The following is a 25,771-nucleotide window of genomic DNA, read 5'->3' as shown; positions in this document are numbered from 1 at the left end:
TTAATCAGAAAGAGTTTATTGCCTTGGATGTTTTCCTTCAGGCAAACCTGCCCTTCCTTTTCTGACAGTTAGGCTGAACGCCCTTTCCTGTCTTCTGAATGCTAGTATCACTTGCGGTTTGCACCGTGACCTTGGCAATTGGTCAGGTGTGGCCCTGTGACATTTTCATTGTTGTATAGGACTGTTCTTTATCTCTTATCTCGTTTTTAGGTTTCTTTGCTCCTCATGATGGGATTATGAGCTCCCTCAGGTGTCGTGAGCCCCTAGGGGGAATGTCACATGGTGTCAAGGTTGAGTCAGACTCTCTGGGGTTCATATCTGGTCCCCATTAGTGCTAGCAAGCTGTTAACTTACCCGATCCTGTTTCCCAGCCCCTGCCTTCAGAGGTATGATGTAGATGAGAGAGAGTACAGGAAGAGCACCTGGCTGTGGTCTGTCTGCAGCCCTCAGTCTTGAGTTGGCAGGCCCTTGATAAATGTGAGTAGTTGGATCTCTCTGGGGTGCAGCCCCGTAGCTGGTGTTTTGCCAGAGAGGGACAGGCTGGCCCCAGCATGCAGCGAGCTGTGCGGCTGCACGATCGGAGGAGGCAGCCCAGTGTCAGAGAGGCTTTCTTGCACTCCGGGGCTTAGCGTCTCAGCGGGTCGGGCTGCTGGCCGCTTCTGAAGGTGAGAGTTGGAGCAGTGCCCTGCAGCTTGGTGGACAGTGGCCCGCTGGGTCTGCGGCTGCCATCTTTTCTCTAATGTAATTCAGCGGAGCTGCCAGTACCGCCCCACCAGCGTGTTCATGAGCGGTAAGTGGCCTGTTACTGCCTTTGCTGGGTTCTTAGCACAAGTTTCTTGTCTCTTGGAGGCAATACCATCAGAATCAGGCCACAGAGAGCAAGCTGAGTCCTTTACAGTCAGCACAAAACTTTGGAAAACACTAGATCAACAGCAAGAATGTGCCATTTTCCTCCTCCAGCTCCATGTTCAGAAGAGGGCTCTGTGATGTGGAATTTTAGCAATTCCCCCTCTCCCGCTTACTGAAAATGCTTTATGAAACAGATAATCATCAAATCACTTACTTCTTTTTTCTTAATCCAGCATCCCTGGAAATGAATGAGAACCCTTCTCAAACAGGACTGGAAAGGTTGAACTGATCATTTTCCACCTTAGTTTCAAGATAAACCTTGATCCTAGGCACTTTGTTCCAGAAGACCCTACAGGCATTTCTCCTGTATCACTGGATGTGTTTTTTGCAGAATGACACACCTCTCAAGTCATCAGAGGGCCTGTGGGGTACAGCGTAACCTGGTGGCCCGAGTGTGCGAACAGCGGTCACTGGGGCTGGGAGGATGCTGTGGACAGCCGAGGCCCACGGCGCAGTGCAGTGCCAACAGTGTACAGGGCTGGCAGAGGCCATGTGGGGGACAGCGGGGCTCTGAGCCCATGGGGCTTGCCAGTAGGGCACTTGCAGCTGGCAGTGTTGGGGGAGGAGGACCTCGCTGTAGGTACATGCCTTCCCCTTAGCGCAGTAGTATGGAAAGTCTCAAAACTACTGAAATGTTGAAAAACCTGTAGAGTGAATCCACATGTATCTATCACCTCGATTCCCTGCAGGCACTCAGGTTCAAGTTTTTAAAAAAAATATAGTTGAGGGGTGCTTGGGTGGCTCAGTGGGTTAAGCGTCCAACTCTTGGTTTCAGCTCAGGTCATGATCTCAGGGTCGTGGGATCGAGCCCCATGTTGGGCTCCGTGCCGGACATGGAACCTGCTTAAGATTCTCTCTTTCTCCCTTTGCCCCTCCCACCCCTGTTGCATGTGTGTGCTTGCTCTCAAAAAAAAAAAAAAAAAAAAAGTATATGTGTATGTGTGTGTATATATGTATATATATATATATACCCATGTATGTATACAGATACATATATACATATGTACATTTGATAGGGTCTTTTGTTTTCTTGTTGAAAATTACAATTCTACCTTTGCTATTTCAGTTCCCTTGCCTTAGGAAAACCATATTTGAACTGAGGGTTCACATGTTTTACTGATATTTCCTCATGTACCGATTGTGTATGAGCCGATTTGCATTATGGAAATGGACATGATGGCAGCCGAGCAGACTGTTGGGTATAGTGTGTGTGGGGCTGTCTTGCCCTGCTCCTCTCCTGCCCCATTAATCATATTGAAACCAGCGAGGCAAAGAGCAGAGGGCTCGTGTACCTTTTCCCCCAGACCCAGGGATTCGATGACATCGTCACCACCTAGGTGGCGGTCAGCAGGAAACTTGACTTCCCTGTACGTTCCCACCTTCCCATGCAACAGTGATGTTCATGCATATCAACGTTTTGGGACGTCTTAAAAACATACTTTATACGTCACTGAAAAGTAGTATTTAGTCTCCAAATGAATGGAAATATTTGGAATAGCAAACAATTGACTTTTATAAAGAGAGAGAAGGCTGGTAAGTGTGGGTCTGGTCTTGGCTTAGGGAGGACCCCAACAGCCAGTTGGTCCTTTTCTAGCCCATTTCTTAGAGGGGAAGAATAGTCTGAGATGTGGCCATCTGGGAACCAGTAGCAGACACAGGGCTAGCTAAGATACGCAGAAGACAGATAAAGGGGATTTACACAGTGCCGTGGTTTTTCAGTTTTTAATTATTTTCTTGTTTCATGCTCACTACTCAGGACTCTAAAGAAGGAAGTGGGATGGGTGTTTGACTCACACAAGGTGCCTCAGGGAACAGAGTTTGAGGGCTGTTTTGAGAGTCAGGAAGGGATCTCTACAAATTTATCGTGTATCCCGTCTATAGTAGACTGTTGCCTTCTTTCTGTGTGGGGTTGGTGGCACTGTTTTTCAGAGCCTGTGACTGACTGCCTGCACCATCCCACAGCCCTGCCGCCCAGAGCTCCTCTCAGATGCTCTGGGATGCGTCTGTCCACGGGTCTGTAACTGTGAGGGGTAAGAACCCATCACCCTGATGCCCTCTATCTTTCCCCAGATCGGGCCCAGCACAGGCAGCGTCAGTGCAAACTTCCCCCACCCCGCCTTCCACCCATGTGTGTCAACCCTGCCCCTGGAGGGACCATCTCTCGAGGTAAGGGAGGAGCCTTGCCTCCAGCATCAGCTTGGTGCAGGGTCTGTGGGGGAGGCGGGCGGCATGGGAGCCCATGTGCCAGGGTCACGGTCCTCTGGAAAGCAAGTGAGGAGGTGTGGGGCTAGTGGAGCTGTTGGAACCCTCAAGGAGAAATCATCTGGAAAGGTCTGGGTTTTTTTTTATGATCCTTGGCCTCTGGCTCAGACCCCGTGGTCTCCTTGGGCTTCCTCGTGTGACCAGGTATACAGCCTAGGCTCAGTCTGGGTCTTCAGCATCAGTGTGGAGAATCTGCAGGGCTTGGATCTTCTAGGCGGTCCCTGGCTTAGATGGTTCAGGAAGCACAAGGCACCTGTAGCAGGGCCAGAACAGAGTGCCCTCACCAGGCCCTGGGTACTCCCATCTTGGAGACCCTGGAATACCTGGCAGATCCCCTCCCTACCTCCCCCCAGCTCCTCAAAGCACTTTACTGACACTAAAATCTGTCTCTCAGTCCATTTGGCAGGGTAGGCTCACCTTTTGACTGGGGAGGATGTCCGAGCACCCAGACAGGTGATAGCTCCCCTCAGGTCCCACTGGTACCCCAGGGGTGGGGCCTGTAAGGGGTCCCGAGGAAGCATCCCCACCTGTGAGTATCTCTGCCCCTCCCTCAGATTTTGATCTTTTCCGGGTCTGCTAAGACCAGTGCTCCTGGTGGCTTCTTGTTCGTGCTCTGACAGCTGCCCCCTCTGCCCCGTTGGCTGTCTGTTCACATCCCGATGTCAGCTGCCTAGCAGAAGAACACTGTTTTAGGTCATAGAGTCTTTGCCTCCTGTGGAGACAGTATGTCCACTTTAGGTTCTGTCTGTAAAGTGCTTTGAAGGTCAAGAGCTCAGGAAGGGTCGGGCAGCATGGAGCAGCTCAGTTTCTGCCGCCCACGCTGCTGCCCTGGTCCCGCTCAGTTTCCACCCGCGACGCCTTCCCGCGGCAGCGGCCCCGACTCCAGACAGCAGCGTAGAAAGAAATACTCGCAGCCCCTCTGACCATTTGACTTAGGTGTTAAAGAAATGCCACCCCCCCTACCGTTGCCAAAACAAGAGTTGATTGCCCTTTTTTTTTTCTTTCTTAAAATGCCCTGTAACTCGAAAAGGCTGAACGTTAACATTTCCAACATGGCAGGTGAGTGGCTCGGAGAGTGTCAGATGTGCTTTGGCTGAGCTTACAGATGGTTAGGTGGGATGAACCAGGCAGCACGGCTAGGCAGTGCCTCCTTGAGCACATGCAGGGGAGAAGGCTGCTGCACTTGGGGGACAGCGGCTCCTGGTGGGGGACCGTCCCTACGCTGTCTTCCCTGGAGGAGCACAGACCCCCTGAGCCTGATTGCCTCCTCACAGCTGTGCCTCCAGAAGGCACCCATGGGTGTATGCATCTTTGCCTCCTCTCTCTCTCTCTTTCTCTCTCAACCTAAAAAGGGCCTTGCCTCCACTTCTTCATCCCAAAAGCAACAGACTTTTTAGTCCACACATGACTGTCGGGCCTTTCTGCCACGCTTTCTGACTCCCTAGTGACTTCACTGCCTTTAGAAGGAAGTTTGTGTGGCAGAAACAGTGTCTCTGGTGTTCAGATAGGAAAACAGCGCTCACAAAATGGGGGCCACTCGAATAGGTTACATTGCCCATCGGACTCAGATTGGAATGGGGAAAAACGCTCACCTCCTTTGCCAGTCTCCTCCTACTCTGCCGCCAAGCTCTTTACCTCCTAGGTAAAGGGTGAGGAAATTCAGAGCCTCTTCTGTCGATCTTTCCCACCTGCCCTGATCTGAGACACAGAGCACCAGAAGGCAGCGTGGGAGAACAGAACTTCTGGCAGGATCCTTCGTAGGACTAGTCCTTCCTGTCCATTCCCTCATGCACGTGTCCCCTCTTCTCGGTACGGTGGTTTACCTCAAGGGACTCTGTGGCTCTACATATGTGGATGGAAGAGCCCTGAGGTTGGGTAGGGCAGTCAGGGTGGCTGTCCGGCTCCTGGGGCTCCCGTTGCCTTTCTTGTAGCCAACCAAGGGGACCGTGTCTAGTCATTCTAACCATCCACAAAATCTAACTGTGGTTGGAGGCACTGACGGAATGGCTGACTGAGATGCTCCCCCTCACTTGCCCCCCGGAAGTTTTCCCATCTTTGCCCCACGTCTGGACTATCTTGGGCTTCCTCTTGTTGCTTTTTCCTGGGGCCTCTCAAGTTTAGGGTCCTAAAACAGCCTCCTGTGTATTCAGCGGATCCCTCATACTTTAATTCCACACTCCCAGATGTTGTTCAGCGCATTTAATCCCAGATGTTGTGCTTGATTCAGAAATGAACAGAGAGATCCCTGAGCCAGGAAAACATTTCTTTTTTTTTTTCCCCCCAAAGTTCCTTCCTTTTCACAGGCAAAGGAGTCAGCTTTCTCTCCCCAAAGAATGGATAGTGAAGGAGAAGTCTTTAATGTTGGTGGAAAGGAAGAGGGCATCTCTGAGCCCTTCTAACTTTCTTCAACATTCTCTAAGGCAGCAGTTGGCAAACTTTCTTTAAGGGTCACAGAATACATATTCTAGGCTTTCTGGGCCATACGGTTTCTTTTGCAGCTGCTTTGCTCTGCCATTGTGGTGTGAAAGCAGTGATAGATAATACACCAACAGTGAGAATGGCTATGTTCCAATAAAACTTTATTTATAAAAACAGGCAGTGGGTGGATTTGGTCTGCAGGTTGGAGTTTGGCAACCCCTGCTCTGGACCAATGGGCAAGAAGATCACCGGGTTTTTAAGACCCGGTGTAAGAGTTTCCCTCATGTCATAAGAGGCAGTGAGGTTTCTGGAAGTGAAATATTTGCTCAAGGTGATACCAGCTGTTAGAACCCAGATGCAATAAATAAAATAGGAAAGGGGGTCAAGGAGCTCCCTGAGAACCATCTAGTTGGTTGGCACCACATGATGCTTTTTTTTAAACATAGAATTTCAAACTTCTGTTCAAAATAACGTTTTCTAAAATAAGAGACAATAGTATGGTGAACCCCAAGTACTTAACCCCCTGTTTGACCAGTGAACAACTCATAGCCAGTGTTGATTTGTATCTGTCCCTCTATTTTCGCCCCTTTGGGAGCAGATCCAAGAAATCAGAGCATTCTGACCTTAGCCTAAGTGGCTGTCAGTACAGAGTAGCTGTACTGAGGGCTTGCTGCAGCACCATGATGGGCCCAGGCCCTGCTTTCTGGGGGGTGGGAGGGTGTCTTTCCGTCTAGGCTTTTGTGTCGGCTTTCAGACACCATTTTCAAAATTTGACCTCAGCCCCTAATGCCATTATCAGGCTTGGTAAGTTTCTAGATTCTTTTGAGGGAATTTGGGCTGCTAACAGTCCTTGAAAACTATCCTAAAGCTGGGTGGATGCCTCGGCTTTTGGCTAATTAGAGTGACACTTGGCCAAAGTCAATGCCATTGTGGAATCATATTCTTCCCCAAGGGTCTCGCCATCCCAATGTGGATGATCTGGATAGGGGCGTTTGATACAGATGGTGGTGTCCTCTTGTGAGGTCAGATCACTGCTGCCAAGGTCACCTTCCCTTTTGCCGCTTTCGTGCTAAAAGCCCACTGAGGAGGGAATAGAGGAGTGGGAGTTGAAGCTGTCCCATCCTGCCCCAGGTCTGTTGTTCCAGACCTCAGTGGAGAATTCTAGAGAATTCTCTAGAATGCACTGTACAGCACTCGGCTGCCTTCCAGACATTCCCATTTTATCCTGACCACAGCCGTACCAAATGAGTAGATCAAATATGTCATTTTCCCCACTGATGAAATTGCCCAAGGTTCACAGCTGGCAAGTGACAGAGCTTGGACTAAGCCCAAGTATTAGGACTCATAGCCTATGTTCTTGCCATAAGCCAGCAGTTCTCAGAGCGAGGTCCCTGACCAGCAGTCTCATCATCTGGAAACTTGTTAAAAATGCAGATTCCTGGGTTCCACTCCAGACCTAATGAATAAGAAATTTCAGGGATGACTGACTCCGAGCATTTGAACAAGCTCTCCAGGAGTCTTCAGAGTCAGATCTAGAATTATAGAACAAACACACAAACAAAACCCTCCCTCCCAGCATATCCCCAGCTGCACTGCCAACCTCTAACCAAGCCCCTTGTCACTGCCCCAACATGCAGACTCAGTGTGATTCCCAGCTGAGCCAAGTTTCTGTTCCTCAGTGCCATATACCAGACAGAAGGGGAATGAGCCTGGCTAGAACCCAGACATAGTAGCTTGGAAATAGCATCCCATTTGGCTTTCAAACAAGGAACAGCAGCTTCAGACTCACACTGCTGGACCAGCTCAGTTCTTGGGCATGTTATCCAAGTCTGGTATTTTTCACCTTTAACTCCAGCCCCGGAATTAAAAGTGGTTTGCTTATGTTCAGGAGGTCTTACCTGTCCCAAATCTGGATTCTTCTTCAGGTTTATTTTGTAAGCCTTAAATGAGATGAGGGTGCCCTGGGTTAGTGGTTATCCTCCCTCTTTGGTCTGGAGTGCAAGCCAGTTTGCCAGGGCATGTGAGAGGTATTTATGGGCAATGGGTGGGACCTAGAGGGAACCTGGAGTTCATCTCCATGGACCGAAGTTGATGGAGCTGAGGCCTGAACTTTTCCCCAAAAGTCCCCTTCCGTCTTTCTGCCCCCGATTCAGACGACGAGTCTGTGGGTTTGGCTTTGTTGGGCAGTGAATTCAGCCGGGGGTCAGCCATCCCAGGCTGCCCACCAGGTGACAAGACCGGGACGTGGGAGGCCCCCGGTGAGAGAGAGGGGAACTGGGCGCCGGGACCTCGTCGGCTGGCTCCGGTCCCTGGTCCTCCCAGCCGCCAGGCGGCGCGCGGGTTGCTGCTCCCGCCCTCTCGCCCTCCCGCCGCGTCCCTGCCGGGCTCCGGGCCCGCGGGGGCTGGCGGGAGCGCGATGGCGGCCGCCAGGAGGCTCATGGCCCTGGCTGCCGGCGTCTCCCCACGCCTGCGACTCCCGGGCCACCGCGCCACCGGGCGACAGGGACGCTCGCGCGGCCTCTCGTCAGGCTGCGCCCACCCCGATCACACGAAGGAGGCCGCCGAGGCCGAGGCAGGGGTGGCCCCTAGCGATCCCGGGGAAGGCGACGGAAGCATGGTGAACGGTGAGGGTCGGGCCGCGACGCCCTTGGCTCCCGGGGCTGTCAGAGCTGGGAGCACGGGCCGGGGTCGGGCCTGGCGGGCCGGGGCCCCTCTCCGCTAGTGGCCGAGACCGCCGGCCGCCGGCGGGCTGCAGCGCCGCTGTTGTAAAGCTCAGTGTGGCCCAGGCCCAAATTGACCTCGAGCGCGGAGGTTCGGGGACAGGAGCGCCTGCACCAGGCAAGAATAGGTAGGAGGCGCGGGACCTCGAGAGCGTGGGGGAAAACAGGAAAACATCTACCTACCGCTCGAATGGGTGGTCAGGGATTGGAGCATCAAGGGTAAGCGCATCCTCAGCAGTGTGGTAAAGAGCCCAAAATACACTTGGTACTTCAGGATTTGAAGTAGAGACAGAATGATTCCCAGCGTTGTGTCTTCCTGAATAGCGCAGGAAATGAGACTGGCCAGAGCATCCCTGACTGTCAGCGGTGCATAGAGAGCCAACCTCCTCCTGCCCTGTAGAGCTGGAGAGGGGACCAGTGCACATCTGCCTGGGGGTCTAGTGGGCTCCTTACCTTTGGGTCCCTCTGCGGGAAGCCCTCTGAGTCTACTTAAATACTAGTCTTAACTGCTTGAATCTGTTGCTTTATAAATTTTTTTTTATTACTTAAGATTCTGCTTATTTATTTGACAAAGAGTTCACATATATGCAGAGAGGCAGGCAGAGAGAGAGGGGGAACCAGGCTTTCCGCTGAGCAGAGAGCCCGATGTGGGGCTCAATCCTGGACCCTGAGCCTGAGCCGAAGGCAGAGGCTTAACTCACTGAGCCACCCAGGAGCTCCACTTTATAAATTCTTTAGAGGGAAACAGAGTCAGGCAGAGGGAAACAGAGTCAGGCAGAATTCTCCTTCTTGGCCAGTTGACACAGTCATCTGCTTCAGGGAAACAGTCTCAACCCAGGATTAGGGTTACATCAGAACTCCTGGGGGGAGCTTTGTCAAAATAGAGAGGCTTCCCCAACATCACCACCATTCTCAAGTGTCTGATGAGAGTCAGGGTGGCCATTGTGGTGAAAAATCTCCCTGGTTGATGTATGACTGATGAGGGCAGGGGCATATGTACAAAGTTTCTCTTTTTGGAGCTGGTTTAAAGCCGAATATAACAGCAGAGACTGCAGGTGGTGAATGCAAAGGTTTCCCCATCTCCTCTGCCAGTCTCTGACCCTGCCTCTCTTGAAGGGTCGCTTTGGTGCTTTGGGGCCCTTCCTTCTGTTTTTAGCTGCTCCCGCCAGGCTTCTTCATGGCCTAGCTGAGTCCTGTGTCTGGCACAAGCTCTCTCTGGTTGGACATCTCACCCATTTGTACTCTGGGATTGATCCAAAGTACAAGTGAAAAAAAGTGAGGTACTTCTCAGCGTATCTGATGCATCCTGTCTCCACTTGACTCCAGCAAACTTGGGGGAGAAATAGCTTATGCATGTCTCAACTGTGGAGATCCCTGATCGATGTCCCTTCATATAATCTGGCTCTAAGTGGTCCTTTGCAGGACGCTAAAGTGCAAAAAGAGAGCTAGGGCCTGGTATTCAGACTTCGGGACTAACCCTCCCTTTTGTGTATTGTTTGTTTTAGGAGGGGCCTCGCATTGTCTTGATCTCCAGTTTGTGTGTGTGGTGGTGTTTTGTTTTTTTGTTTTTTTTTGTTCAGTACCTTCTTTCAGACAAGGTGGGTTGCCGCCTAGGCTTCTGTAGCTGATGTATTAAGTCAGGATCTTACGGGGAAGAGGATGGAGGCTGGTTCTCCTCTGTGGTGTGTGGATCCCTGGTCCTTCTCCTTCAGGAAGTGGTTGTGCAAGTGGGTCCGGTTGTGCACGTTTACTGACCCCTCTAAACCTGAAGCCATTCCTCCCTCCTTTACCAACATGCTCCTGGGTGGTTTGGGATCATGGGCCAGCGTCCTCAGTATCCAGCCCAGGGTTGTCCTGATACACCCTGTGGCGTTTTTAAAAGAAAAAGAGCGACTATAATGCTTCTGTTCTTATTTTCTTAGCTTCTAGGGACCTATTAAAAGAGTTCCCACAGCCCAAAAACCTTCTCAACAGTGTAATTGGAAGAGCCCTCGGCATCTCACATGCAAAAGACAAACTGGTCTACGTGCACACGAATGGACCGAAGAAAAAGGTAAGTCACTGGTGCTGGGGGAGGTGTTGGTGTGACTCTCAGGAAAGAGGTTGGCTGCCCTTTTCTCCCCCGGGTTTCTTGGTCAGGCAGGCCATAGAGTGGGTTTTGTGAATTGACAATGGTCAGCAGAGACTCTCAAAGCAGAGTGAGGTCTGAAAAAGAGCCTCGTTTGGAGAAAGGGAACATGGGAGATGAGGTGAGGAGTTCCTCTCTTGGGTATGCCAGGCCTCTGCACTGATCCCTGGTTCTGGTCCCTGTTGAAGAACTGGGACTGCAGAGGGTCAGAGTTGATCAAAATTCCTGTTCCTAGAGTCTCGTAGGTCCTGGGACCCACAGAAGCATGCAGGCAAACCATTCTGAATGAAGATTTTTAACAATAAAGATGGGTCCCACCTTGCTCTCTGGCTAGAACATGGCACTTTGAAGAAGCAAAACAACTTGAGGTGGGATGAACGGCTGGAGGATGGGAAGGTTGAGCCTCACGGGGGTTAGCCGTGGGCGTGGGGTGCAGCCTGCACTCGGCTCAGCTGCCATCAGGCCCCCAGCAACTCCGTGTGATCTGTGGCAGCTCTGTGGTCTCCAGGGGCCAGGGTCCTGATTCTCTCTTCTCTTCCCCAGAAAGTCACCCTCCACATAAAGTGGCCCAAGAGCGTGGAGGTAGAAGGCTATGGCAGCAAGAAGATCGACGCCGAGCGGCAGGCTGCGGCGGCGGCCTGCCAGCTGTTCAAGGTGACCCTTCCCTGGCCAGAGCCAGGCCAACCTCCGTCCTGGGAAGGCCCTTGCCCTGGGCTCTGATGGGCTTTCTGGTACCAAGTGCCCCTTGGTGGAGGCTCACGGGTGTTCACTCACTCACCTGTTCTCTCCACCTCGTTCTTTTCTTGCTGGGCAGCCAACAAGGGAATACTTGGGTGTTCTGGTTTGGTTTGGTTTTTGCCACTGTAGTTACCTACTTTCTGTGGTTTCAGAAAACACAGAGGAGAGCTCTTGGTAAATGCTCCTGTCGTACAGCACCGTGGATGTACTTCCATTTTGGTTTCTGTTTTTCTTTTCCCATGATTTCACGTGGGTGTTCCTGCACCCACACGGTTTTCTGCTCCTTGGAACAGAAGCGCGGTTGTTGCTTCTCTCACTTCCCAGTGGTTGGGCATGGGTTACCCAGTATTTAACTAGCCCTGCAGCGCTGCTCACCAGCCTTCCTGTCCGTCTCTAATGGGCTCCCTTTGGGCCTGCGCCAACCTTGAGTCTTGCTCTGGCTCCTCGGTCTTTGTTTCTGCTCCAGTGAGGACAGAGCTGTAGGGCGGGTGTTCCATCAGATTCTCTCCCACCGAATCCGCCGCCTTCACTGTCCCCGCCTGCTCCCTGTGTCTGAGGAGGAAGGGCCGTCTTCCTCGCCGGCCCCCCCCACCCCCCGTCTTTGTCCCCTTTCTGCCCCTCTACTCGGTCCCTCTCCCACCGTTTGCTTTTTGGATCCTTCCTCTTCTGACTTCCTCCCCTTGGCTCTGCTTCCACAGTTGCCGGAGAGCAGACAGCACCCTGCGCTTGTGGTGTGCATTCTCCCCGCTGCGGGTTTGTGTCCCTCGTCCTGCTCACTAGTTGCCTTCTCCCTGCAGTGGCTGATGGATAGCAGTGGTCCCCAGGTGACTGTTGAATGACTGGAACAACGCTTTATCCGGCCAGCCTTTCGGTCCTCACCTTACTTGAGTGTTTCGGGCCTGGAGCCTCCTCCCTCCCCTCTCTGGGTCACTACAGGCTCTTCTCCCACCTTCTGTTGACGTCTGTTTTCTCTCTACCCCTTTTCCCCCCTGGGGAAATCTTATCTCTTCGTGGTTGAGCCACCATCTGCTGAATTTCTCAGAAATCTCCCATCTTTCAGAACAGCTCTAACTTTGGGGAGTCTCAGCAGGGGCTTGAGGGGGGAATCTCAACAGGGGGTTGGGGGGACGGATCCGGACATGGATTTGGCAGCGTCTGGAGACATTTTGGGGCCCACAACTGGAGGAGTGCTCCTGGCGAGAGGCCAGGGATGCTTCTAAAGGCCCCACGGTACACAGGGCAACATCCCAGAGCAAGGAATTAGCTGGTCCCAATGCCAGTAGTGCTGCGGGTGAGAGATTCTTCTCTGACGTTTGAAGGTGGCCTCGGTGCAGCAAGTCATGGTCACGTCCCTCTCTCTGTCCCTATCTCTGCTGTGCTCGTAGCCTCTCTTTTGTTGATTCATTTGTTGAATTGTGGTAAGTTACACAAAATATAAAATTTATCATCTTAACCATTTTTCAGCGAACAGTTGAGTAGTGGTAAGCATTGTGCACCAAGTCTCCAGAACTTTCTCACCTGGCAAAACTGAACTTCCAGAGCCATTTAACAGCAAATCCCCTTCCCGTCAGCCCCTGGCAGCCACCGACCCGCTGATTCTATGAGTTCGACTCCTCTGGGACTTCATAGCCTCATATAAGTGGAATCCTACAGTATTTGTCTCTTTGTCTCTGGCTTATTGGACTTGCACGGTGTCCTCAGGGTCCGTTCACAGAGCCTGTGTCAGAACTGAGGCGCACTCCCTGGTCTGGCCGTGCTGCACTCCCGCGCTGATGGCCACTTCGGTTGTTTCCAGCTCTCGGCCCTTGCAGATGCTGCCGCTGCGAGCCTGAGTGTACAGTGAGTCTCCTCAGGACGCTGCTCTCAATGCCCAGAAATGGAATTGTTGGATCGTATGGTAGTTCTGTTCTTAATTCTTGTAAGGAATTGCCGTGCTTATCCCACGGTGGCTGTAGCGCTTCATGTTCCCACCCACAGGGCACAGGCTCGCTCCGTCTGTACTGGTGCTTCGGGATGTGGGTTTTGGCAGCTGTCCTTGTGCACGTCGGGTGGGATCCCTTAATTTTGACTGGCATTTCCCTAATGCATACTGACGTTGGGCATCTTTTCTTTTCTGTCTCTTTTTTAAGGTAAATTCTTAGTTTTGTATTGACTGCACAGAGCTTTCTCTGTAGGTAAGAGATCACATCCCAATCGGTAGATCTTGTACAGATCAGCTGGAAAGGGCAGAATGAGCTGAAGAGAGTGTTTGCTTTTCACATCCCCAGGCCTGGTCCTTGCCCGTCAGGAGGAGGTAGCTCTGTCGGTCTTCACAGCTCCCAGAAGCATCTTTGCTCACTGTCCTTCCGTTGCCTTCCCCTTGGGAAACACACAGCTTCAGAGCACAGGGAGCTTCGTTAGAACCGAATGGAGTCTCCTTCTGAGACGTGAGGGGGGAAGGGCTTGCTTTCATCAAGTCTTCTTGCCCTGATGGAGTTGAAAATGAGGCAGAAGTTCTAAAGGGCAGCGTTAAACCAAGCCGGCGATGGATTTGTGGAAAATGAAGTTCCATAGTCACATACAGTAATTGGTTCTTTTGGTGGGGGGGGAGTTTCTCCCCCAAATGTTCCTAAAGCAGGTGGGAGGAGGTGTTGGGGTTTTGTGCCCGAATGTGTCATCTTGCGCCGCGAGCAGCTACAGTTTCGGAGGCCGTGTCGGCGTCTTGTGTTTATTCCATTTGTGTCTCTTTGGAGAAACGTGTGACGTTCTTGGCCTGTTGTTTAAGAGGGTGAATGTTAAGCAGGAGTCCTTTCAGTGTTCTGGAGTTCACAGCCTTTCCGTTCCCCAGTGCGCACGCTCAGTTCCGCAGCTCCTTCCTCCCCCTGCCCCCTCCAGAGCAAAGTGTGTGCGGGCATTGCCCTCCTGCTCGGTGCCTCTTGCCGCGGCACAGAGGTCACTAAGAGCAAATGCCCGAGTAGCTTAGCCAGACTTGGATTGGAATTATGTTCCTTACGTTCATCTGACTTCTCTGTTTGTACTTCCTTAGATCCTGGTCACCTGCATTTTTGTTCTGCCTCATGGGTTTGGAGTTTCCTGTGGGCAGGGACCGGGTCTTGTCTCTCCTGGTGACGCGCAGGGGAGCCAGCTCGTTGCTTTGTGCGTGCTGGAGACTCCGCACGTTTTATTCGGTATTCTCTGTGGAAGAGAATGAAGCTATAGTATGTTTTAAAATAAGACATTCTGTGTGAAGGCTTTACAAGCACCCCAGGTTATTTTTAAAATACGCTCTCAGCATAGGGTTCTTTGGTCAGACGGGAGATAGATCTGTTTTGTAGGGTGGGCTCCATTTCTCCTAACTGCTGTATTCACCGAAGCTTTCTAGATCACTTTGTGAATGTATCAGCTTTCCCATTGCCCGTGGGTTTTTGTTGTTGTTTTTTCAGTTTTTTGTCTAATAGATGTAAGAGTTTACCTTGTCATTTTCATGTGGCAGAGCTAGACATTTTATGTGCACTCTTACCCAGTTCTGGCCTGGGGGCTCAGGCGGGCGGATGGGTGCAAAGGTCTGACTCCTGCATAGGGGACTTGCAGTGTAAGGGGGCAGGTTTGGGACAGACTGAGGCATGAGGATGCCCCCTCACAACACTCCTTCCCCCCCCCCCAGGGCTGGGGACTGCTGGGTCCCCGAAATGAACTGTTTGATGCAGCCAAATACCGTGTGCTAGCCGATCGCTTTGGCTCTCCGGCTGACAGCTGGTGGCGCCCGGAACCCACCATGCCACCTACTTCCTGGCGGCAGCTAAACCCTGAGAGCATTCGGCCAGGGGGCCCTGGGGGCCTGTCCCGCTCCTTGGGCCGGGAGGAAGAGGAGGATGAGGAGGAAGAGCTGGAAGAGGGGACCATTGATGTCACTGACTTCCTGTCCATGACGCAGCAGGACTCCCACACCCCACTCAGGGACTCGAGGTACAGCTGGACGTGGGGGATGCAGGGAAGCTGGCTGTACCTTGACAGAGGGATGGGGGGTGTTTCCTGGGAACCTTGTCCATATCGGTACGTCGGTATGCCTGCCATTGTGCTGTGGGGCTGGGCTTCCGCAGGACGGCAGCAGGGACCCTTCCTCCGGGCATACTTGGGTCCCACTGAGGCCCAGCCACTACTCTGCCTGCCCCTGGGCCCCTACCCCTTGCCCGCAGTATCCTCACTGGGGGAGCGGAGGGAGCACCAGTCATGCTGTGTGTCTGAGGGGATCATAGACCATGCGAAGATGCTGGGCCTGCCGTCTTTTCTGTGCCTCTTGCTGCCTGCCGCACCCCTGCGCTGTCCCAGCCCCCTGGGCCTCGGAGCCTGAGGTGAACGGACCCAGGAAGAGAGAGATTTTTCACCTGAACTTTTGGTCCTCCCAGGGGGGGTTCCTTTGAAATGACAGACGACGACAGTGCTATTAGGGCTCTGACCCAGTTTCCACTTCCCAAGAACCTTCTGGCCAAAGTGATTCAGATAGCAACATCGTCCTCCACAGCTAAGGTGAGTCGGGTCTCCGTGACGTGCGTGTGGGTGGGGAGCTGGCTTGGTTGTGTCTGCTTGTCCCTGGGACCAGGTAGGAGGGGATCTGCAGGTATGCGTGAGCTATGCCCTCAGCCCGCACATAGGCCAGGCGGGGGGCTCGGGGTCCTTGGACTATAAAGAAGGTGATGCGGCTGGGACTGAGTGGCGGGTGGTGTGGGAACTTGGGGTGAGCTAACTCCGTGGGAATGGGAGACCCGAGTTCGGTCCGGGGTGGCTGGCAGGAGTGGCATAGAGGTGGCACTGTCTGGCTGAGGTTGAGTTTCATCTCTGTGGCCGGGCTTCGGGCTTCGGTCAGCATAACTTTCCCTAGGGCTAAGGGCTTTATGCACCCCCAGAATATGCCTGGTTCTGGCTCATGCTGACAGGTTCAAACGACAGCTGCCAACATCCCTGTTTGCTTCAGAGGTGCTGAGAACACAGTGGGCTTGGAGGGTAGGTGGCGGCCCTGGCCAGACACTGTCTTCTGCTTCGAAACCACGGGATGGCTAGAGACGCCAGCCCTGGCCTAGGGAGCCATGGCCCTATCGGGGCTGGCTTCTGCTGCCCAGTGGCCCATCTTGTGTGCCCGATATTTGGCACCTGCTGAGATGGGGGTTCATTTTCCATTGCTGGATTCCTTGGGATTCTGAGAACTGCTTTCTCTGCCTTTCTATAGCCATTTCTTTTGCCTTCCATGTAGAACCTCATGCAGTTCCATACCGTGGGCACCAAGACCAAGCTGTCCACCCTCACTCTGCTCTGGCCCTGTCCCATGACCTTTGTCGCCAAAGGGCGCCGCAAAGCGGAGGCTGAGAATAAGGCGGCGGCCCTGGCCTGCAAGAAACTGAAGGTGAGTCGGGGCGGGACAGTCCCTGGCATGATGTGTGCGAGGTCTTGGAGCTCCCCTACCTTTGGCAAATCGGTCCAGTTCTCCAGGAAATGGAATCCACCACACCAGGCCTTTGGCCTGAGCACAAAAGCATCTGATGTCCAAGCCTTGCTTGTCAGGCCGTGTGGCTGCTGTTCCCAGGAATATCCTACTCCCTCCGAAGGTGCTTTGCTTGGAGTTCAGCCTTACTGGTCGTGTTGCCAGAATCCAGGTGAAGCGGGGAGGGGACATGGGTGTTGTTTAGAATGGCTGGGGGCATGGTGCCCTTGCTGAGAGGCAGACTTGGTATCCAGAAAGATCTAGATTACCTGGGCTTTGTGGGCAAAATGGATCATAAGGTGCTATCTCCGTGAGCCCCAAGGTGAGGCAGTTAGAGGCTCCGGAGTCCAGCTGTGCGCAGTGGTGGTAACCAGCAGTGGTGGTAGCCAGCGCTGCCGTGACTGCCCCAGAAGTGGGTGATCTGAACGCACAGCAGCACAGTTTTGTGTGCAGGGAAAGAGGGCGAGGAGGCCCTGCTCTTTGCTCTGGTCAGATAGACCTTTGGTGCATGTTGGGCTCTGGGAACCCCATTTTAGCCACAGCTGCTGGTGAGAGGTAGTGAGAGCCAGGAGAATGGAGGAGGGATCAGGGCAGCTGGGAGTGCAGTCCGTTAAGCATGCGACTCTTGGTTTCAGCTCAGGTCATGTTCTCGGGGTCCTGGGATCAAGCCCTGGATGTTGGGCTCAGGGCTCAGCATGGAGTCTGCTTGAGAGTCTCTCCCTCTGCCCTTCCCCCGACTGGCGTGTGTGCGCTCACTCAAAGAGGTGAATGAATGAAATCTCAAAAAAAAAAAAAGGGAGAGATACGGTACCTGTGGCTCTGGTGATGGATGGAACTTTGTGGAAGTCTTGAGTCTTAGCTGGATGGACACTGAGGATCTGGAGCCTCGCAGTGTGGGCGTGTCACAGGAAGGAGCCAGCTCCCAGGTGGCAGCGCTGCGGCGCGTACAGCTGGCTGGCCGCTGGTCAGAGGCCTCGCGGACAAACCCGCAGGCCTGGGAAGGGTGGACGCCTGAGCAAGGCGGCATGTGATCACCTCCGTGCCCCAGGGACTAGATGCTTGCCCTTGGGGTCGGCCCGGAGCCCAGAGGGAGTTGGTGAGCCCTTGTGGGGGTAGTCTTCCTGAAGGAGGGAGTCTTGGGGGGCAAGCAGTCCTCATAGCACAGGGGACAGGAGCACGGGAGTAGGGCAGACAGACTGGTTTGCACACCTGCCTGAGGTGTTGGGACACCTTGGCTTAGGTTTGGCGAGGTGACTTGGGGCATGTGTTTATCAAGTTGTATGAATAGACCTTTCAAAGAAATTCTATCTACGTTTGTCTGATGGGGTCACGGGAGGAATGGGTGCCATGTGGAGACAGGGCGGGATGGCAGCTGGACCAGAAAGGTTGTGGGGGGGCTTGTGCTTTGGAGGTAGTGAAAACAGGGTGCTGTAAGGCTCTGATGGGGTCCGTAAGGGCCCGGCCCCCCTGGCTTAGAGGTCTGTGCTGGGAATTCGTAGAGATGAGGTTGGGCTGTCACAGAGGCCCCGCTGTTCCAGGAGAGGTTTCTGAGGGGCATTCCTCCCGGACCTGTCAGGTCCTGTTCTGGGGATGATTTTTAACTAGTTGTGTTTTGGGACAGGGTGGAGATTACATTTTCCAGGTTCCTAATTGCTCTTCTCTGTACAATGTCTGCTAAAACCCAAAATCTCTTAGAGAAACGTTTGCTCTGCATGATTTCGCTCAAGCTCCTGAGCCTGTGTGGGCTGGTTCTGGGGCGGCAGGGGCCCGGAGCGAGCCATGCGTGTCCCCTCTGCAGAGCCTGGGCCTGGTGGACCGCAACAACGAGCCGCTTACCCATGCCATGTATAACCTGGCCTCTCTGCGTGAACTGGGTGAGACGCAGCGCCGGCCGTGCACCATCCAGGTGCCTGAGCCCATCCTCCGAAAGATAGAGACCTTCCTGAACCATGTAAGAGACCCCAGAGAATCCGTCCCCAACCCCGCCCCCTGGCTCCTTCCAGTTTCTCCTGACTGAGGGCCTCCGGGTGCAGTGGGCATTGCCACCCACCCGTTGTCCCCACTGAGGCTGGAGCCCGGGAGCGCCCTGGCCCCAAGCAGCCCAGTCTCGCCCGCAAGAGTCCTCGGGCAGTTGTGCACGGAGCCCCCCGCCAGCAGGCTGGGTCACGGCGTCCGGCCCGGGTGAACCATGTGGAGGGTCTCGAGTGAATGAGGAAGAAAGTATCTGGTCTTCACCGCTGTGCTTGCCTCTCCCATCCCTCAGTACCCTGTGGACAGTTCGTGGATCTCCCCGGAGCTCCGGCTGCAGAGCGAGGACGTCTTGCCCCTGGGCAAGGACTCAGGGCCCCTGAGTGACCCGATCACAGGCAAGCCCTACGTGCCCCTGTCAGAAGCAGAGGAGGTGCGTCTGAGCCAGAACTTGCTGGAGCTGTGGCGGCGGCGAGGGCCAGTCTGGCAGGAGGCCCCCCAGCTCCCCGTGGACCCGCATCGGGACACCATCCTCAACGCCATCGAGCAGCACCCAGTGGTGGTCATCTCCGGGGACACGGGCTGCGGCAAGACCACGCGCATCCCCCAGCTGCTGCTGGAGCGCTACGTGACCGAGGGCCGCGGCGCCCGCTGCAACGTGATCATCACGCAGCCGCGTCGCATCTCCGCTGTGTCCGTGGCACAGCGGGTCAGCCATGAACTGGGCCCCTCCTTGCGCCGGAACGTGGGCTTCCAGGTGCGGTTGGAAAGCAAGCCCCCGGCCCGCGGCGGAGCCCTGCTCTTCTGCACCGTGGGCATCCTGCTGCGGAAGCTGCAGAGCAACCCCAGCCTGGAGGGCGTGAGCCACGTCATTGTGGATGAGGTCCACGAGCGGGACGTGAACACGGACTTCCTGCTGATTCTGCTCAAGGGCCTGCAGCGGCTCAACCCGGCCCTGCGACTTGTGCTCATGAGCGCCACGGGCGATAACGAGCGCTTCTCCCGCTATTTTGGCGGCTGCCCTGTCATCAAGGTGCCGGGCTTCATGTACCCGGTCAAGGAGCACTACTTGGAGGACATCCTGGCCAAGCTGGGCAAGCACCAGTACCCGCACCGGCACCGGCACCACGAGGTGAGGGGACCCGCCCGCCCGCCCTGGTCTTTCCTCTGGCTTCCCCGCCTCCCTGCCCCTGTGGCGCCATGGCCTTGGGCGAGGCTGTGCTCCCAAGTCTGTGTCCTTGACAGAAACAGAACAGTCAGGGTTCCTGGGCAGGGGGTAGTGAGGGTTGGGCAGGGGTGACCTGTTGAGTGCCTTAGCCTCACTGAGTCACAGACCAGCTGCGTCCTTGCCCTGGGCCCGTGACTGTGGCCTTTCCCCCCAACCCCCCAGTCTGAGGATGAGTGCGCACTCGATTTGGACCTCGTGACGGATCTGGTTCTGCACATTGATGCCCGAGGGGAGCCAGGTGGGTGCTCTCCCCTCTGCCTTGTGCCCACCCTGACTGCCAGCTGCCGAGAGTGACGGCTCACGCCTGCAGGGCCCCTTTACAGGTGGAATCCTCTGCTTCCTGCCTGGTTGGCAGGAGATAAAAGGAGTACAGCAGCGCCTCCAGGAGGCCCTGGGCATGCACGAAAGCAAGTACCTCATCCTGCCAGGTGAGAGTGGGCGAGTGAGGCGCGATGGCCCCCCAGACACTGGTCTTGCCCTCTGGCCAAGGGACTCTAACCCAGCGGGGACTCCAGGGGCCTGGGTTTCTGATCAGCCAGCCCTGCTTCTGCTGGCTTTTCCACCTTGAGTGGGCATATGTAGTCTTGATCTGGGTCTCAGTTCCATCAAAATGGGATCAAAATCGTTGTCCTGTGGCCTCATCACAGGGAGCAGGAGCTGTGCCCATAACCAGCATGTTCTTGCTGCCCACCAGTGCACTCCAACATCCCCATGATGGACCAGAAGGCCATATTCCAGCAGCCGCCGGTTGGGGTGCGCAAGATTGTGTTGGCCACCAATATCGCGGAGACGTCGATCACAGTCAATGATATTGTGCATGTGGTGGACAGCGGTCTGCACAAGGAGGAGCGCTATGATCTGAAGACCAAGGTGGCACCCATCTCCTGGGCCCAGCCAGCCCCTGGGGGAAGAACTACAAGTTCCGAGGTGGCCCCCAGCCCAGATCAGCCTTGGACCTGCCGTGTGTGTCCGGAGAAGGCCACACTCGTGGGCTCTCGGTGTCCCTGTTGTGGGGGGGCCGTTGAGGGATTGAGTGAGGTGAAGGCGAGACGAGGGGCAGCGCTGAGGAAGGCCGGTTGGCCTCTGCGTCGCTGCTCACCTGCCCCCTCCCCCAGGTGTCCTGCCTGGAGACTGTGTGGGTGTCACGAGCCAACGTGATCCAGCGCCGGGGCCGGGCGGGCCGCTGCCAGTCAGGCTTTGCCTACCACCTGTTCCCGCGGAGCCGGCTGGAGAAAATGGTCCCTTTCCAAGTGCCAGAGATTCTGCGCACGCCCCTCGAGAACCTGGTGCTACAAGCCAAAATCCACATGCCTGAGAAGACGGTGCGCCAGAGCGGGGGCTGGGCTGGGGCTGGACTTGGTGCGGGGCAGGTGGGATGTGGGGCTCACGGCCCACGTCTGGCTGCTGCTTGCTGTAGGCAGTGGAGTTCCTTTCCAAGGCCGTGGACAGTCCGAACATCAAGGCGGTGGATGAGGCTGTGATCTTGCTCCAGGAGATCGGTGAGTGGGGCTGGGCCGGGCCGGGCCGGGCAGGGCTGCAGGGGTGGCTCTGAGGGGGAGTCTGACCGCGGAGCTATTGCAGGGGTGCTGGACCAGCGGGAGTACCTGACCACCCTGGGGCAGCGCCTGGCCCACATCTCCACTGACCCCCGGCTGGCCAAGGCCATAGTGCTGGCCGCCATCTTCCGTTGCCTGCACCCGCTGCTGGTGGTCGTTTCCTGCCTCACCCGGGACCCCTTCAGCAGTAGCCTGCAGAACAGGGCGGAGGTGGACAAGGTCAGACCCAGTCCCTCCCCCACCCCGTCCCGAAGCTGCTATCGCCGCCAGCCCTCACCCTGTGGCCTCGGTGCCCCCTCCCACTCCCTCCCAGGTGAAGGCACTGTTGAGCCATGATAGCGGCAGTGACCACCTGGCCTTTGTGCGGGCCGTTGCCGGCTGGGAGGAGGTGCTGCGCTGGCAGGACCGCAGCTCCCGAGAGAACTATCTGGAGGAAAACCTGCTGTATGCCCCCAGCCTGCGGTTCATCCATGGTCAGTGGCCCTTCCCCCGCCCCACCCCCCTCCAACCTAAGGCCCAGGCTTGTGGTTCCCCAGCCTTGTGGCTTAGGGGTCGCAGGCCTAGCCCGCCTTCACCTCCCCAGGACTCATCAAGCAGTTCTCAGAGAACATTTACGAGGCTTTCCTGGTGGGGAAGCCCTCAGACTGCACCCTGGCCTCTGCCCAGTGCAACGAGTACAGCGAAGAGGAGGAGCTGGTGAAGGGTGTGCTGATGGCGGGCCTCTACCCCAACCTCATCCAGGTGCTGCCTTGGGGAAGGGGCCAGAGGGCCCCAGCCTCCTTCCCCCATCAACCCCACCCCCTACCCCCCTGCTTCTCGCTCAGCCTGCCTGTCTCTCCTTTGATCCTTGTAGGTGAGACAGGGCAAGGTGACTCGGCAGGGCAAATTCAAGCCCAACAGCGTCACGTACAGGACCAAATCAGGAAACATCTTGCTACACAAGTCGACCATTAACAGGTAGGAAGCAGGCAGGGCCGGGTAAGGGCGGCTGGCCTGGTCAAGAAGGGTGGACTCACCCCTGCCTTCTATTCCATAGAGAGGCCACGCGGCTGCGGAGCCGGTGGCTGACGTATTTCATGGCTGTCAAGTCCAACGGCAGTGTCTTCGTCCGGGACTCCTCCCAGGTGCACCCACTAGCTGTGCTGCTGCTGACCGACGGAGACGTCCACATCCGTGGTGGGTACTCACCTGCCTTCTGCCCCACCACGGCTTGGGCTGGTCTGCGTCCCTGGTGGGGAGCCCCCAGCCTGGCTTCACCTCTGCGCTCTCTTCCCCCACCCCCTGCAGATGATGGGCGCCGGGCTACCATCTCCCTGAGCGACAGTGATCTGCTGCGGCTGGAGGGCGACTCGCGCACCGTGCGGCTGCTTCGGGAGCTGCGCCGAGCGCTGGGCCGCATGGTGGAGCGGAGTCTGCGCAGCGAGCTGGCCGCTCTGCCGCCGGGCGTGCAGCAGGAGCACGGGCAGCTGCTGGCGCTGCTGGCGGAGCTGCTGCGTGGGCCCTGCGGCAGCTTTGACGTGCGCAAGACGGCGGATGACTGAGCCCCGTTGTCTGCTGGGGCTGTGTACAGAGTGCAAATGTTTATTTAAAATAAAGTTCTATTTATCCCTTGTGAGCATTGCTCTCCGCGGGGGGCTCCTCTCTCGGGGGCCCGGCACCCACGCTCCTGCTTCTTACAGGGCCCAGGGCTGCTGCCTTTTCTGGGCCAGGACCCTGGCCTCCCTCTCGGGGCCGGTGGTCCACTGCGGGCTCTTCGTGAATCTTTACCTCCTAGCCCCTTGAGCAGAACCAGGGACAAGTTCCACAAGCAGCTAAGGCCACTTGAACCTCAACCTTCAGGGGCCTTAGGTGGTGCAGCAGCCCTTTTGTGACTTTGCTAAGGTCATCAAGACGGCATGGTACCCAGCAGCACGCTGAAGCCAGCGGATGCGCTACGGGGCAAGGTCAGTGATGCTGGAGCTGGAGACAAACCAGGACGGACAGAAGAGACGGGCCCGTGCGGTAGGACATCATGAGCTTTATTGACTCTTGAGAGAAGTACAACAGAATCACAGATTGACACAGGCAATGGCTGAGCCAGAAGCAAACTGGAGGTGCAGAAATGCACCCACATGCTGTCAGGGCACCTTCTCGGCCTTGGGGGACGCTTCAAGGGAGCTGGGACCACACCAGCCCACACAGACTGTTCCCCACGAGGCTCACTTCTCACAGCCCTTCCCTCGGACTGAGAGCCAGTCACCTGCCTCAGCATCTGTGGCCCCGGGGCTAAAGAGGAGGGCACAGGTACTTTCCGGCCCTGCAGCTGTCCCCCTTCCTCCCCAGCTGCCTTCCGTCCCTCTCTCCTGCTGACAAGACGCGGGTGCCCCGATGTCCTTGGCACATGGCACTCTAGCATCTGGTGCAGGGAAGGCTTTCTCCACCAGCCCCCTGCAGCACGTGCTTGGGGAGCTGCGGATGTGGTGTCCCACCTCTCCGAGGGAAATGCTACCTCCGAAGTGGGAGAACCTGCCGGCCCAGATGCCCGCCCTCTACATGGAGGTCCGATCGGAACCAACGTCAAGAACCCTTCCTCCTGGGCTCCAGGAAGGGAGACAACAGGCGCAATGGCGGGGTGGGGCGGCGAGGGGCCAAGTCTGGCGACCTCAAGGGGCAAGTCTGCGCTGCAGGAAATGCTCCTCCAGAGGAGACGCCCTCAGAGACTCCCCGCCATTTCACTACAAACTGTTACATTTTAATCCTTTATTAGAAACCATGCAAACTTTAATACAAAAAAAAAAAAAATACAAGTGCAATAAGAATCTTCGTGTCAATACAATTCCCGGGATTTCTCATCATTGCAGCCATCCCAAGACCGGGCCTAGCTGGGACACCCCTGCACAGGCTGGCCTCGCCTCTCCCCCTCCCCAGTCAGGCTGTTAGGGGTGGGAGAGATGGCCGGTCTCCTGCCTTTTTGAAATTTCCACACCTGATTCCCCATCCCCCACATGAGTCTGGACATCTTGGGCTCCCTGGTAACAGGGCTCTGGTGTCCTAGGCCTTCGAGTCTGGAGGATTATGATCTCCAGAGTCCTTCCCTGTTTCTCCAACCCCAAACTTGTACCTCCCACTACATCCCAGGGAATGAGACAGATAGAGATGCCAAAACCAGCCTCTTGGTTAGAAAAGAAAAGCAGCATACACACAAAATACCAGAACAACCAGACCACACTCTGACCAGTCCCTAGTATGCCCTCCCTGCTCACCAGGCTACAGCCCTTGCACCTCACCTGCCGTGCCCACACCTTCTCCGGGGCCCCAAGCTGCCCAGGCCAGGGCAGCCCCTGATGCCTGACCTCCTGGCTGGAGGCTTAAGGATCTCCCCTCCCTGTTTCCTTTAACACCTACTGAGGACTTTCATTTAGACATGGCTTCAACCTGCAAAACTCCTCTATCAGTTTTTAGGTTATTTAAAAAAAAAAAAAAAAAAAAAAAAAGAAACAAGAAGAAAAGACTGTGTGACAGCAGCTAGGCGGGTATGGGAAGCAGTGAGGACAGTCAGAGCTGACCCTTAACTAACTTGGGGCAGGGCAGCAAGAGGTGCCTGGCCCCACCTGCACAGTGGGCACCACAGAGGGTCACAGGAAGAGGCAGTGGCTTAGTGGGCTCCGGGGAGTGCTGTCAGCATCCTGCCACGGTGCAGCTGTCCAGCTCCACTCTTCTCTCCAAGTGGGCCCAGTGAGGAGGGTGGGTATGTCAGTTTCTCTTGGGTTTGGTCCGAAAAACCCAAAGAGGAGGTTGGAATCCGGTTCCCCCCCCTCCTAGATCCCATAAAATCCCAAGTTGGCCTCCCCAGCCCATTCACCTCCCAACCCCGTGTGCAGAGCGATGCGCAATGATGGGACAGGAACAAAGCAAGTAGCGGGCCCGGGGGGGGGGGGGAGCAGTGGAGGTTTGGGAGTGGGTCTGCTGCTGCCGGGGGCAAGCAGGGCGGGGGAAGGGGGTAGGGCCTGGAGGACTGCCCAGCATCCAAGCCGTGTGGGGTCTAGATCGCAGCCCGGGAGAGGGAACCAAGGGCCCGGGTGCCTGAGCTGGGGCCGCCAGGGAAGTAGGGGGGGCGGGAGACAATGTCAGCCCCGTGGTCGGTGCGGGCCCTGGCGTTTGCCCGGAACGTCAGCCTGTAGGTCTCAATCTGCAGTGACACGGGAGGAGGGAAGGGAGGGAGGAACAAGGGACACAAGAGGGGGAACACAGGGGATGGAAGACGAGACCAGAATGTCATCATTAGATGCCTGGAAAATAAAAGGTTGCTTGGTTAAAATTTAGGCCACACGCTACTCAAAAAAAAAAAAAAGTTTCAATTTGCAGCCAGTGGCAGGGCCCCCGGCTGGCCCTCAGGCCAAGCCCAGCCAC

At 55.6% G+C, this 25,771-nt stretch overlaps 2 protein-coding genes across 17 annotated transcripts in view; one reads left to right on the top strand and one right to left on the bottom strand.

Annotated features, from left to right (window-relative positions):
* DHX30 (DExH-box helicase 30) overlaps positions 1-24,174 on the top strand; it is a 30,887-nt gene extending 6,713 nt beyond the window's left edge. For 3 of the 8 annotated variants that reach the window (XM_044253665.1, XM_044253664.1, XM_044253670.1), the window contains 20 exons: positions 2,980-3,075; positions 4,202-4,230; positions 10,232-10,362; positions 10,981-11,091; positions 14,819-15,120; positions 15,561-15,681; positions 16,403-16,552; positions 18,429-18,581; positions 18,894-19,730; positions 19,989-20,064; positions 20,150-20,254; positions 20,521-20,696; positions 20,942-21,148; positions 21,244-21,325; positions 21,408-21,601; positions 21,696-21,855; positions 21,966-22,123; positions 22,236-22,339; positions 22,419-22,558; positions 22,670-24,174. In XM_044253665.1, coding sequence (XP_044109600.1) covers positions 2,980-3,075; positions 4,202-4,230; positions 10,232-10,362; positions 10,981-11,091; positions 14,819-15,120; positions 15,561-15,681; positions 16,403-16,552; positions 18,429-18,581; positions 18,894-19,730; positions 19,989-20,064; positions 20,150-20,254; positions 20,521-20,696; positions 20,942-21,148; positions 21,244-21,325; positions 21,408-21,601; positions 21,696-21,855; positions 21,966-22,123; positions 22,236-22,339; positions 22,419-22,558; positions 22,670-22,923 — 3,586 coding nt within the window. In that variant the 3' untranslated portion in view covers positions 22,924-24,174. Of the gene's footprint in view, positions 1-2,979; positions 3,076-4,201; positions 4,231-7,999; positions 8,214-10,231; positions 10,363-10,749; positions 10,806-10,980; positions 11,092-14,818; positions 15,121-15,560; positions 15,682-16,402; positions 16,553-18,428; positions 18,582-18,893; positions 19,731-19,988; positions 20,065-20,149; positions 20,255-20,520; positions 20,697-20,941; positions 21,149-21,243; positions 21,326-21,407; positions 21,602-21,695; positions 21,856-21,965; positions 22,124-22,235; positions 22,340-22,418; positions 22,559-22,669 lie in introns of those variants that run through there. The other 5 variants (XM_044253668.1, XM_044253667.1, XM_044253669.1 and 2 more) reach the window with 3 other exon arrangements.
* The window catches only part of MAP4 (microtubule associated protein 4), a 195,288-nt gene continuing 192,896 nt past the window's right edge, over positions 23,380-25,771 (bottom strand). For 6 of the 9 annotated variants that reach the window (XM_044253680.1, XM_044253679.1, XM_044253681.1 and 3 more), the window contains one exon: positions 25,458-25,650. In XM_044253680.1, the coding sequence (XP_044109615.1) occupies positions 25,643-25,650 (8 nt within the window). In that variant the 3' untranslated portion in view covers positions 25,458-25,642. Of the gene's footprint in view, positions 25,651-25,771 lie in introns of all 9 variants that reach the window. The other 3 variants (XM_044253675.1, XM_044253678.1, XM_044253673.1) reach the window with 2 other exon arrangements.

This window comes from Neovison vison, chromosome 6, assembly GCF_020171115.1.
Source record: "Neovison vison isolate M4711 chromosome 6, ASM_NN_V1, whole genome shotgun sequence".
Lineage (NCBI taxonomy): Eukaryota > Metazoa > Chordata > Mammalia > Carnivora > Mustelidae > Neogale > Neogale vison.
Note: the sequence above shows the minus strand (reverse complement) of the source record. Positions and strands in the feature narration are given on the sequence as shown.